The 12,785-nt window shown below is 38.5% G+C and overlaps 1 protein-coding gene across 1 annotated transcript; it reads left to right on the forward strand.

Moving 5' to 3' along the window:
• Nucleotides 1–9,928, forward strand: LOC121346287 (nephrocan-like). Its single transcript, XM_041423987.1, has 3 exons — nucleotides 1–186; nucleotides 5,091–5,992; nucleotides 9,481–9,928. The coding sequence occupies exons 1-3, from the start codon at nucleotides 1–3 to the stop codon at nucleotides 9,926–9,928; spliced, it is 1,536 nt and encodes a 511-aa protein (XP_041279921.1).
• Nucleotides 9,929–12,785: the final 2,857 nt, after the last annotated feature.

The following is a 12,785-nucleotide window of genomic DNA, read 5'->3' on the forward strand; positions in this document are numbered from 1 at the left end:
ATGCATTTGTTTTACCTTTTAGTCTTCTTGTCTTTTCAGAGTGCTCTAAGTACCACTTGCCCAAGAAGATGCAGTTGTGACCCTGCCCAGTCAGTGCAATGCTACAGGGCTACAGAGATCCCCAGAGAAATTCCTTTTACCACCAAGAGACTCTACATCAGCCACAGCAAAATTAAGCTACTCCAGGTAAGAAGACCCAGAAAAAGTACTTTTTGTAGTGCACCATAACTGAAAGTTGGACTTCCCAGATGGTGGTGGCATCTAGTGAGGAGAGAATCTTATTCCATGTTATAAAAACTGATGAAGTGCTGCCAGATCTGGTTTTATTTTTACTTACTCTTTAAGGATATGTAAATATATTCCTGTAGTGTTTTCATGTTCCTGCAGTCTTCAAGCACTAGTTCATGCTGTCAAAATTATATTCTGTATGAAAATCAAAAAAAAGTATTTTACAACTAGCAGCCTAGGGTTGACTTGTTTTATACGTGGTCAAATAACCATTGACTTTCAGAGTAATTTTTTAACCTGTTAAAAGCTTTTCCTATTTTTGATCCAATATAATACTTTTTCACAATAAAATGAAAGGGTTTATATTATTAGAATAATTTCCCTAATGAATGAAATTGAAACTATTTTTCCCCTCTTGAGCTGCAAGTGTCAGGTACAACTGCTATTAGAAATGGCAGGGGAAGTAAGTTTGAGTCTAAGGCACAGAATGAGATGTTTCTAAAAGCAAGGCCAGGCCTATCTAATAACACACATAAGTGAGACCAGATTCTAACCAAAGCTGCCAGCTATTTGTGCTATTGAAAAAGTTTATTCTGGGTTTCTTGAGGCACCACAGGTTCGCTTTGTTAAAGGCATCAGCTTATGCTCATCTTGCACTGCACTCTGGAATGGTGCTTCTTTGTCTCCTACCCTGGAATAATCTTTATTTATAAATCTTTATTTAATAAATTCACCTTGTATAGACAGACACAAGGGAAATATAACCACCTGTATTACACTTGATTGCTGTGCATCAATTTGCTGCAAATAATAAGAAATGTGCAATTCAAATGAGATACATTTTCTCTTACAAAGAATTTAACTGCTCTGAAATGCATCTTTGATTTTGCTCAGGACTAAGTGAAATAGGCTGGAAGGCAGCTTAGAGCAGCATCTAGAATGCCTGTTTTCCACTGAGAAATAGTGATTGTACAGTTTTCCTCTGAGAAAGCTTACTCTTTTAGCTGCTACTAATATCTCTGGTTTTCTTGTTTTATCTCACACACCCACAAGAGTCAAACATTGGTGTGATTTAGCTATACTCGGGGTAAACAAAAGGTTTGTCAAATGAATTCTGTATTAGGAAATACATTTTCTGTGCAAACTCTTCTCTCCTCCTCCCCATTATTTTCTTTCCAAGATAAGTAAGATGAGCCACTTTCCGTTTCTTAGGCTAGTTGTCCATACCTGTCAGCAAGTCGTCAGTTACAAGTGAAGTAGCCTTAGGTTCTGACTAGAGCAAAATACAGGTGTCATAAAGCATTTAAATGTTGGAGATAAGTGAATGAAGTGGTGGGATAAATGTTTTATGATCGATCAAAACAAATGGTGTGTGAAAACATCTTAGAAGAGAGTTTTTTCACATTATAAATTAATTCCACTGGCTATGAGTCTGCCTTACTGCTACTACTGACTTTGCACTGAAAGGAAAGAAGTCCTTCCACACTGTATCCTTGTAGTTATGTAAGCTGTTTCCATGAGATTATACTGGGTCTTTGGATATATTTTTTTCTTTTTTTTCCCCCATGCAACAAATTATACTTCTGAGGTCTTGACATCATAAATACCTATGCTTAATTTTACACAGCTGAGCAATTCCACTGGCACATATTATAGTGCTTAGGGAAACATTTCTGCTTGTAAAGTACATGTCTGCAAGCACTGAAATAACTCTGTAGGATTTTAGGGTTTTGGTGTAGGATTTTTGTCCATTTGGCAGGTTTGATTTGGGTGTTTTTATTTGTTTGGTTTTTAAAATTCCTTTATTTACCTACTCATGGAGAAAATAACATACTTTCCTGAAGAAGTTGAATGGAAGACCTGAGTTCCCACAGCTGACCTCCAAGAGACTTTTATATGCAAGCATTCACAAATATTACAGTTTGGCAATTAGGTGCCTCAGAAGAATTTAAAAATGTTATTTCAATTACTTCTGCACCTTAATTTGCATTATTATTAAAATTGTGAAGAAATAATATTAAAAAAAGAATATATGTTTATATCCTAAATCCAGTATGTATAAAAAAACCCAAGAAAAATAGTAATTTTTTTTTTACCCTGATTAATTTTGTATTTATTCTGACAGGGCTGATCAGCATTAAAAACAGTGTCTGGCATTTTTGCTTTTGGTAATTTTACAACCTCGGGTTTGTTATAAAAAGGCTTTATAATAACAAAACTAGATTAATTTTAGCATCTTTTTTCAATATTTTCTGCTTCTTCCTTGACTTGAAGATCAACTATAACCTTTTTATTCTAAATTTAAAATTTAATTTATATCTAACTACATTAATAAGTGCTAAATATCTGCTAAAAGAAAATCATCTACCTTGCCTCTAGCATAGGGCACTGTTTTAAAAAAACTGCTTACAACATGTCCCAGGTCACAGCAACATGAAAAACCAAGAAAAAAAAAAGTAATTAAACAAGCAAATTCCTTAAAACCTTTGTATTAAATAACAGCATATTAGATCAACTTTAATGAGATCAGTGTTTTAAAATATAAAGCTATAATAGTATCATTTTACAGGCAATCCAGTTAGAAAATAAAATGCTGGTTCCTAGCAAAAAAAAGATTTGGCGGGCTTTCAAATATGTTTTGATTTGTATTAGAAAGACTAGGTGGTTTATAAAAGCACGGATAAATATTTAAGTCTCAAAACAGTATGGTTACAAAGCTTAGCAATGCATACCAAATAGGTGGAAAATAGAAATTATAATAATCCACATTAAGAAGCCTAACATAATTACAGAATAAATGTCTGTACATTGACCTTCATGTAGCTCTCTGTCACTCAGTAAGATGAAAATTAAGTCTCTCAGAGACATAAAGAAATCAACTGAGGAAAAGCTGAAAACATTGCTTTTGTATTTTCTAAGAGCAAATGTGTTGAATTGTGAAGGTTCATAATTGTTTCAATTTCCATAAGATGGTTTTATAATTACATGTGATTATGTTTTTGTGCTCTTGACCAATGTAGCTCATTCCTATGTATAAGATCACCTTCCTAATCATTACCAAAACTGGGCATCAGCACTTCTGATATTGCTATATACTTATATATTCACAAAACACTACATTATGGAAAAATAAAGTAATATAATTTGGACAACTTTGTTGGTTACTGTTGAAAATATAAGGTTTTTAATGGAGGTACATTCCCTCATTGAATTAAAATATAATTGATGGAGAAACCTGCTTCAATAGAGGTTCCATATCTATACTTTCTCAGTAATTGCATCAAAATTTGCTATTCAGAAATTGCTTTGCAAGACAGAATCAAGTTAATCAGAAAGATAAACTAAGGATACCACAGCAAAATTAAATCTGATTCGTCTTTCACAGCTGTGCAGGCTTTAATTTTAAAATTTTAACAGAAGTTAAAATGCAGAGTTTGTAGCTGAGATGAAGAGATACAGCCCAAAAATATGCAAGAGTTGGACAAAACAGTCACCTTTATGAGCTGATTTCACTTAACACAAGTACGATAGTCAAATGTATCCAACCAAGATTATGGAACAAAATTACTACGCCTGTACTGCAAAAGGACTTGTACTGTCCTCCATGCAGATTCCTGACTGGGATGAGGGGTTATGCTGTAGAACAGGCTGTATAGCTTCCCCCACTGAAATTAAAATGTGCTAGCAGCTACCAAGCCCTGTGGGAAATAGCAGGAAGAATCTACTGTCACTTTAGCCTCTCTAACTGGTGTGGTATGCCTGAGACCTGTAGGGAGATGTCATTGGACATGGAAAGGGAAAACAGATAAGGACACTCTTTCCCACCACTCCTATGCAGAACACCTGCTCATGTTGCTTTTTGGGGGGGATTCCCATATGAATGATTTTTTAAGGCTCAGTCACAGAGGTGAAGGGGAAGCGTATCTGCTAATTTCAGAAAACCAATGTTTTAGCACCTGGTGTGCTTGGAGAACTCCCTGTCTCACCATCATTGCATACCTCTCCTATCTCAGCTTAGAGAGCGCTGCCAGATTCACTCAGGTTTGCTGCTTAACTTGAGACACAAGATGGCAAGCTTTGTAAACAAGAACCTTCCAACAGAGCAGAAAAAAAATGAAACAACTGTGTGCCTCTCTGTATTATAGTTACAGTCAACATCTAAATATCATTTACCACTGCAAAGTATCTGTTTATTACCAACTAATAGAAACTAAGTTTCTGTGAGAACACTCTGTTCCGCAGAGGTGATTTTTCAGGCCAGGCTCATCTGACACTTTTGGTTTGATTGTATTAATATGTGACGTTTTTATTTTTACAGAAAAAGGTAGTGGGGGAGAGAAAAGTATTGAATTTTAGTTTTCTGCCGAAACAGTACCAAGAGGTAAAGATATCCATGGGCACTCCCTCTGGGGAATACATGCTGCAGTGACAGTACTGTTGATATACGGAAATGGCTGTATCATGAACTCAAAAGTGCTCTAGCAAGTACCATTGAGCACAATTGAACATTAAAGACCATCCACTCTCTGCAAAGATTTCTGCCACTGATGATGTCAGCTTTCCATTTTATATAGGCTATCCACCAGGAGGAAATAAAAGGACTATTCCTTCTTCAAATGTATGTTTTTGCTCAAAACCTGACATAGCATAGACTTAAAACACAAAATTCTGGAAATGTAAATAAATACTGGCAAACCACAGGTATCTATATTAATACCTCTACTGTTACCACTTATTTTAGTTTCACATTCTAAATATATTGTTTTTCAGCATATACTAGCAATTGTCCAAGCATCCAGAAGGAGTAACCCATGAGGATATCTATTAATGTACTATCATATTAATTTTTTTTTCTCTTTAAGTTTACTGATTTCAGGAGAATGTCAGTCCTTGAAGAGCTGGTCCTATCATGCAGTGGCACAGAATCAATAGAAAACAACACTTTCAAAGCTCTGAGCACCTTGAAGTCCCTGGAACTCTGCAAAAATCAGCTAAAGCAAATACCCACCTTTCTCCCATCTGGCCTTGAAATTTTACGACTTGCTGATAACTCCATCAATGCTCTGCATGCATCTGATTTTGCAGGTTTGATGAAACTAAGGGTGCTCGATCTTCGGAACAACTTGATTGCAACTCTGCCTCCAAGTGCATTTTCTTCTCTTTACAATTTACAGAGTCTGATCCTAGATGGCAACAACATGGAATCTGTGTCTGCACCACTTAGGCTTCCTAGGCTGAAGTATCTGAGCATGGCTGATAATAAACTGAATTTGTTCCCAACCAACTTCTTTGCATCTTTCCAAAGTCTACATTTTCTCAGCTTAAGTGGTAACTTTCTGACAAAAGTGCCTCTAGACCTACCTAAATCCCTGCTGTCACTAAAATTAGAGAAAAACCAACTTAAAATGGTGAGACTTCGAGATGTGAAACACCTAGAAAATTTGTCTGAGTTCCTTCTGTCAGAAAATCAGCTGACATCAATAGATGGTGCCCAGCTTCTTCCTAACTTAACAACACTGGAGCTCTCTAAGAACCAGCTCCACACTGTGCCCCTCAGGCTGCCCAGCAGGCTGCAGAAACTCGACTGCAGCAATAACCTGATCCAAAGGGTGACAGCACAGGACTTTCAAGGACTCCAAGACCTGAAGCACTTGTTTCTTGACAACAACGCTGTCAGCACGTTCGAGGCGGGAGCTCTCCAGCCGTGTGCGCAGCTTTCCAATCTGGCACTGGAACAGAATCTCCTCAGTTCTATTCCGCTGAGGCAAGTGAATCTCAGGACAGCTGGTTCCAAGGTGTCATCTCTCCTTCCTTGCATTATGAGAATGAGAGCCAAAAATTGGTATTCAAACCCAGTCATGGTAGAAGTCTGTCCATACCATAAACCCACTGCCATAACCAGCACTAATTAGCACTCCTGTTAGCAGTCTCAGAGTAGAGCTGCTTTCATTACATCTGTGGCCCCCAATGAATCTGCTCATTTTGCATCTCTCCCTGCCAGTGAGACCACTTTATTTAATTAGCACACCAACAAGAAGAATCTGCTAGGAGAATGCAACAGACTTACTACCAAGGTTATACTGCTACTTAGATTTACCTTCCCCCACAAAAGAAAAATAATTGAGCTTTGATACAAAAGATAGATAGCAATTTTAAAGCTGATGTTTCTACCAAGCCACACCAAGTTTATCATTATTAAAATATTAAGATTTTGGGAGCTGAACCTGATTAAAAAAAAAAAAAGTGTTTTTTCAGTGATATTGGCATTCCCAGCTTCATTATATTCACACATTATAAAGTATTTGGAATGCATATAAAGTCTCCAGCTTCAGGCTATAAGAAAAATTCCTGTCAACAGAGCACAGAAGAAACATCCCTTGGGCACACTGTGTTCATTAATGCTCTGCTTAGAGGATCTCTTACATTCATCTGAGTGTTGGAACTGGCCATTATCAGAGATGGCATATTAAGTCAAATGGAGGCTGCTGTGATATAAAGTGGCAATTTTATTATTAGAAAAGAATATGTCATAAAAATAGTGAAGTAATTCCATTAACATCAACTTCATTAACAAAACTGGACTGTTAAACTTTATTTTTATGGCTTGCAGACAGGTTTAACTAGCCTAAATAAATAACACAGTAAAATTTCAATTAATTTAGCATCATGTCCTTTAGCATTTGAATCTATTTGGCAACAGCTTTATAATCAGAAACTGATTTAGTGGTGTATAAATATTTTATTTCAGTCTAGCTCAACAGGAATGTTTAATGCTTTGTAGTTACTTTAGTATTGTCTAATCCATCCTATTTTACAACCTTCATAGTCAAGAGAATTAAGAGGAAGGAGTTCTCTACTAGCCTTTAAACAGTACAACTTTTAAGGAGATATTGGGGACCTTTCATTCCAACAGTAAATACAGATTTCCAGGGAGGGCTGTAAACATAAAAGAGATGAAAAAAATGACAAGAAATAAAACTTATGCACTTAATTTAATTGTCTGGTGATGACCAGGTACTCATGGATATACAGAAAAATAAATTATTGCTTTTGACTTCTCTCTGAGAACTCTGCCAGGTGTAAAAGGTTAAAAGATATGACTGATGTGTTAAAGTGAATAGGTCTTAGCAGATTTTTGGCAGAAATGAGATGAAAGAAAGCTGCTTTCCCTCCTTTTCTGAAAAGAAAATAATCCACAAGTCCAAGTATTTTCAGGACTTTTAGAGAAGACTTGTACTTCATAAGATCCTTCAGGGTGTGGTGAAAATGCAAGGAAGAACCTGATGATATTCCTTAGAGTGGCAGTAGCACAGTGTGGCTGCCATGGTCAGCTCCCAGGTGAGCATGGCTCCTCTTCCAGCTGCAGGGCACTCAGTCATGTACTCAGTGGTATTATTTTCTCTAGATCAACACAGCCTGAAGTCAAACAATATAGCCTTAAACTTTAAGTCTAACATTAGTACAATAAGACTCTTCACAGGTTTAAGGACTTGCTGGTCAGGCTTTGGACTGTAATCAGTCTGGATAAACCTCTTGGGTGATTTCCTACTGCCTTTGACATGAGTGGCACTAGGGTTTTACTCCAGAGTGCCCTTCTGACATTACAGTGTCATATTGGGCAATTGTCTGCAGTTAAGTTTCAAAACTGATTTACTGCAGTCACAAGCATTTAGTAAGGTCAGATTTTGTGAAGTGAATCACCATATCAATATGTGAAATTCTCATCTCCCCAGGAAAAACAGCACAATACAAAACTGCCCTACTTTTGAAATAGTAACATTGAACTTGTCAAGTTTTCACAAATCTGGAAACCATCTTTCAGCTTAAGAGGTTCAAACTCGGCTTCACAAAAAGTAGTGAGTGAGTGATGGAGAAGGAAGACTTGCACACCAGATGATGAACAACAAGCCTCAACTTTATTCCCCGAATCGCCAGTTATTATACACTTCTTAATAAGCTTATGCATAGTGCAAAATTCCAGCTCACCATTGGCTAATTAACTATGAGCTACCTACATGCTGTTTTGTGCATCTGCTACTGCTTTCCCAAGCTATGTTTTGCTATGTTTTCCTTTTACCACCTGTTTTTGTGCATTCCTCTATCCGTGGGACAAGGACACAGTTTCATTTGGAATGGCAGCTCCCTTCATTCTGTATCTTGGGCAGATTAATCTGGCTGTGACCCTTATCCCGGAGCAAGCTTGTTACAAATCTCTCAACAAGTGAGGGTCACCCATAAGTTTACCAGCTGTAGTATACTGCTGTTCTGTTCTAAATAGATCTTGCTAATATGATTATAATTTCACTGGGAGGTTCAGTCAAGTTTCCTTAAACTCTGTAACCTTGACTCTTAATTTCATCACCTTGCATACTACCATAGTAAGGTGATTTTTAAGTTACTTTCAAATTAATTTTATTAAAGATATTCCATGCCTATGCTTTTCTGTTAAGCACTTGTCACTAACTGTATCAGAGGGAAATTAAAAGATCATAAATGAGTAAGACTTTTGAAATTAAGGTCTTTTCATATAAGTTTGTAATGTATATGAAAATAAGAATTATACTGACCTGCCCAGTATCAGAGATTATCAGCTTTTTCTCTTCTTCTAAATGTAACCAGTTCTAATTCTCAAAAGTACTATTTTAAAAGCACTTATATTTTCCCTGTTGCTGATTTCTTAAAAGTTTATCATCAGATGCATTACTGCTGTGATGATTAATGTTAGAGTCTTTTGGGAGCAGGAGAACAAAATGGAAAAAATATAATTCTTTACAAACTAAGAAATGTTTTTAAACAAATCGTATATAAAAGTAGTTGAAGGAGCAGTGTCACCACAATTGTCTAAGCTTTTGATCTTTCATTGTGCTATAGTTTGGTCATTGGCATTGAAGAGTACAAAAAGCATTTTTAAACTTGACAATCTAAATTAAACAGCTGATTTTCTTCATAATACAGCACAAGACTGCTGTTCAGTTCAGCTGCATGAACAGTCAGTACAGGTCAGAACTGCAGTAGTTTGGGAAAACATTTCAACGCTGTACACAGAGTACACCTGTAGCACAAAAACAAAGAACAAACAAACAACCCCAAACCCAACATGAAAATCTGTTTTTGCAGAAGATTGCAATTTTTTTAGTGATAGCTTTATTTTAGTACATCAAATGTGCCTGGACAAATACCCACCACCAAATACCACTTACCAGAAACAGTATGATGAATATAACACCTTTCTATTGTTTTATTTTTGCTCAGACTTCCAGAAACCCTTGCTAGGCTGGATCTAAAAGGAAACGACATAGAAGATGTTGGAGAACAAGAGCTAAAGGACTTGAAACAGCTTCAAGTTTTAAATTTGCGGAATAACAAGATATCTCTCTTGGATCGCAAAGTCTTGGAGTATTTACCTCGTCTCCGTCATCTGTATTTAGATGGGAACCCTTGGAACTGCACCTGTGACCTCCTCAGAACCAGAAGAGCACTGGTGGCCAAAGGGACGGATGTCCGGGGAGGGCAGTGTGCAGCGCCGGCACAAAGCCGAGGAGAAAGTTGGATGTCTTCCAAAAAGATTCTGCAGCAGTGCGAAGACAATCTGTCTTCCATGGAAAGAGGCAGAGAGGACAGAAAGAAAATGAAACCAGATGAGGCCTCCAGTGTTGGAGTGAACACAGATGATGATTACTACGATTATGAATTAGATTAATGTCACAGTTTATCTTTAGTGAACTTTAAAGTTGTCTAGAGCTGCCCAGTGCCACCAGTGTCTCTACTGACAAGCAGTCTTCTCATCTGTCATTAGCTTTTCCTGCTCTAGTTGTACTACAAGAATTAATAGCCAGTGACAGAAGGGCTACAGTAAGGCTGTCATTGTGAACTGAATATTGTAAAAAAACCCCAACATTTGTTTTTCTATACCATTAGTACTATGTAGTTTGAGGGAAGCAAGAATACGATTACTATGTCTTAGAAAAGCAGTCTGTAACTCTGTATACCTTTTTATAGTAGAACACTTCTCACAGTTGCATAAAATCCCCCCAAATAAAATTCTGCAACACCACAAGACATTATTATTAGCAGTCTGGCATTCAACACATTTAAACTCATGGGTCTCCAGGTTGACATGGAGAGTTACACTGATGTGAGCAATGTTTTGGGATTGTTCAGAAATTCTTGCTTTTGAAAAATTGATTTCAGTTTTCCTGAAACATTTCCATTTTTTATTTATTTTAGACTATTTTAAATGACATTAGACTAAATTAATTGAACTGCAGACAAAGCACAGAAGGCTTATCTTCATCACAGCAAGTGAAATAAACAGAAGAATCAGTGTTCCGGTTAATGAGATTTAATAGTAGTTCTGAAGTTAATTAATAGTGAGGAATGAAAACACTGGGGTCAAGTTGATCTGACTCTGTTGCTGTAAACAAAAGAAGGGAGATTCCCAGGAAATATACCCTGGAAAATATTAGGATAAGATGAAGTGAGGTGAAGCTTTTGTAACAGTTTATTTTGATATCTGGATAGCTAATTTGCTACAATATAGCTCAAGAAACCATGTGTATACTTTTAGGTTAGGTATACTTAACATGCAAGTATACACACTGCAAGTGTCCCCCTTCACTGGCCAGAACTTTCCAGACTTTTGTGCACATACACACAAAAAATTACTAAATGCTATATAATTAATGCATTAACTCTATATGTACAAATTTTATCAAGCAGTTCCCAAAGTGCTTGAAAACTAAACAAAACTGGATTAGCGAGACCACTAAAACCAGTGACTTAGAAATAATCACTTGTTAGTTTATGATCTCAGGTGACAACTGATGAATAATTACATCAGCAAATTACTTTTCAAAGCAAACAGTTTCTATTCTTTTTTATCTCCCATTGACATTCAGTAACTGAGTAATCACTCACCTCTATGGAGGCTGATTTGTCAGGTGTCAGAGTGCAGCTATTTGGTTATGTCTCCTATGCAAATGCGATTGACATGTGTGTTTCTTAGATCCCCCAACACATTAAGCTATGCAATTGGAATAGAGAGACTGGAGCTCATTTTTCTTTATGTTCCCTTATCATCAGACTCTGCAGAGGGATCTGCACAGGTTGGATCAATGGGCTAAGGCCAACTATGTGAGATTGAACAAGGCCAAGAGGCATGCCCTGCCCTTGGGTGACAACAGCCCCTGCAGCACTACTGGAGCAGAGGGGCTGGAAAGCTGCCCAGCAGAAAAGGATCTGGGGCTGCTGGTTAACAGCTGGCTGGGCAGGAGCCAGTGCGTGCCCAGGTGGCCAAGAAGGCTGATGGCATCTGGTCTGTGTGAGCAATAGAGTGGCCAGCAGGACCAGGGCAGTGAGTGTCCCTCTGTACTCAGCACTGGTGAGGCTGTGCTCACTTTTGGGCCCCTCACTGCAAGAAACACATTGAGGTGCTAGTGCCTGTCTGGAGAAGGGAAATGGAGCTGGTGAAGGGCCTAGAGCCTGTGTCCTATGAGGAAAAGCTATGGTTCTTTAGGCTGGAGGAGGCTCCAGGAGGACCTGATCGCACTCTAAACTCCCTAAAAGGAGGAAGTAGCAAGATTGGGGTCAGTCTCAGGAAACAAGTGAAAGGACCAGAGATGACCTCAAGCTGCACCAGGGAGGTTTAAGTTGGTTATTATGAAAATTTTTTTCATGGAAAGCATTGTCAAGCATTGGCACAGACTTCCCAGGAAGTGGTGGAATCACCACCCTGGATGTGTTCAAAAGATGTGGATGTGGCACTTAAGAACATGGTTAAACAGAGGACTTGGCAGTACTGGGTTAACAGTGGGAATTGATCTTGCAGGTCTTTTCCAACCTTAATGATTCTATGGTTCTATGGTCAGTCACACAAACTTTTGGTACCTAAGGATTTAGGTATTTATGAAACAGCACAAGCCTTCCTTGCATTTTGACTGTGTTATTTTTGCTGGCTAAGCCTGGTCTGTATTAGAGGCCAGAAAAGTAGCTATTTTCTGAGTAAGAGAAATATTTCCATGATACAAAATTCTTCATTCCGTTTGATATTGGCAGATTCTTTTAACAGAGCGCTTTAAACATCTCCATGCCACCTCTGCCCACCTATCTGTCTGACAGCATCGGGCTGGCACTAGCTCTCACTTCACATTTCACCTGCAGCGGCATTTCCATCTTCGGACCCGTGGGTCCTTACAAGCCAAGGCAGCAAAAGCCTGGGAGCCGCGGCTTTAGTGGACGACTGCAAATCGGGGTGCGGGGTTATTTTTGGTTATAGGTTACAGGTTGTATTGGTAGCGCGCTCTGAGGGTGAAACCTGCGTTTCAGTAAAGACACCCCTGAGGCCCGGCTGCTTCTGTGGCGTTCAGACGCTTTCTCGCTCCACCTCGGCTTCACACACCAGCGTGAACGAGGCGCAGCAGGCGCCAGGAAGAGCAAGGGTGGGAAGGCCAGAGAGAGGGTCTGCAGACAGCACCGCGAAGCAGCGGCGAGGTAGGGCAGAGCCCGGCTGGGGGCAGAGCCCGGCTGGGGGCAGCTCCCGCCCCGCCCCGGCCCCGCCC

This window comes from Onychostruthus taczanowskii, unplaced genomic scaffold, assembly GCF_017590055.1.
Source record: "Onychostruthus taczanowskii isolate IOZ18803 unplaced genomic scaffold, ASM1759005v1 scaffold8, whole genome shotgun sequence".
In the NCBI taxonomy this organism is placed as follows: Eukaryota; Metazoa; Chordata; class Aves; order Passeriformes; family Passeridae; genus Onychostruthus; species Onychostruthus taczanowskii.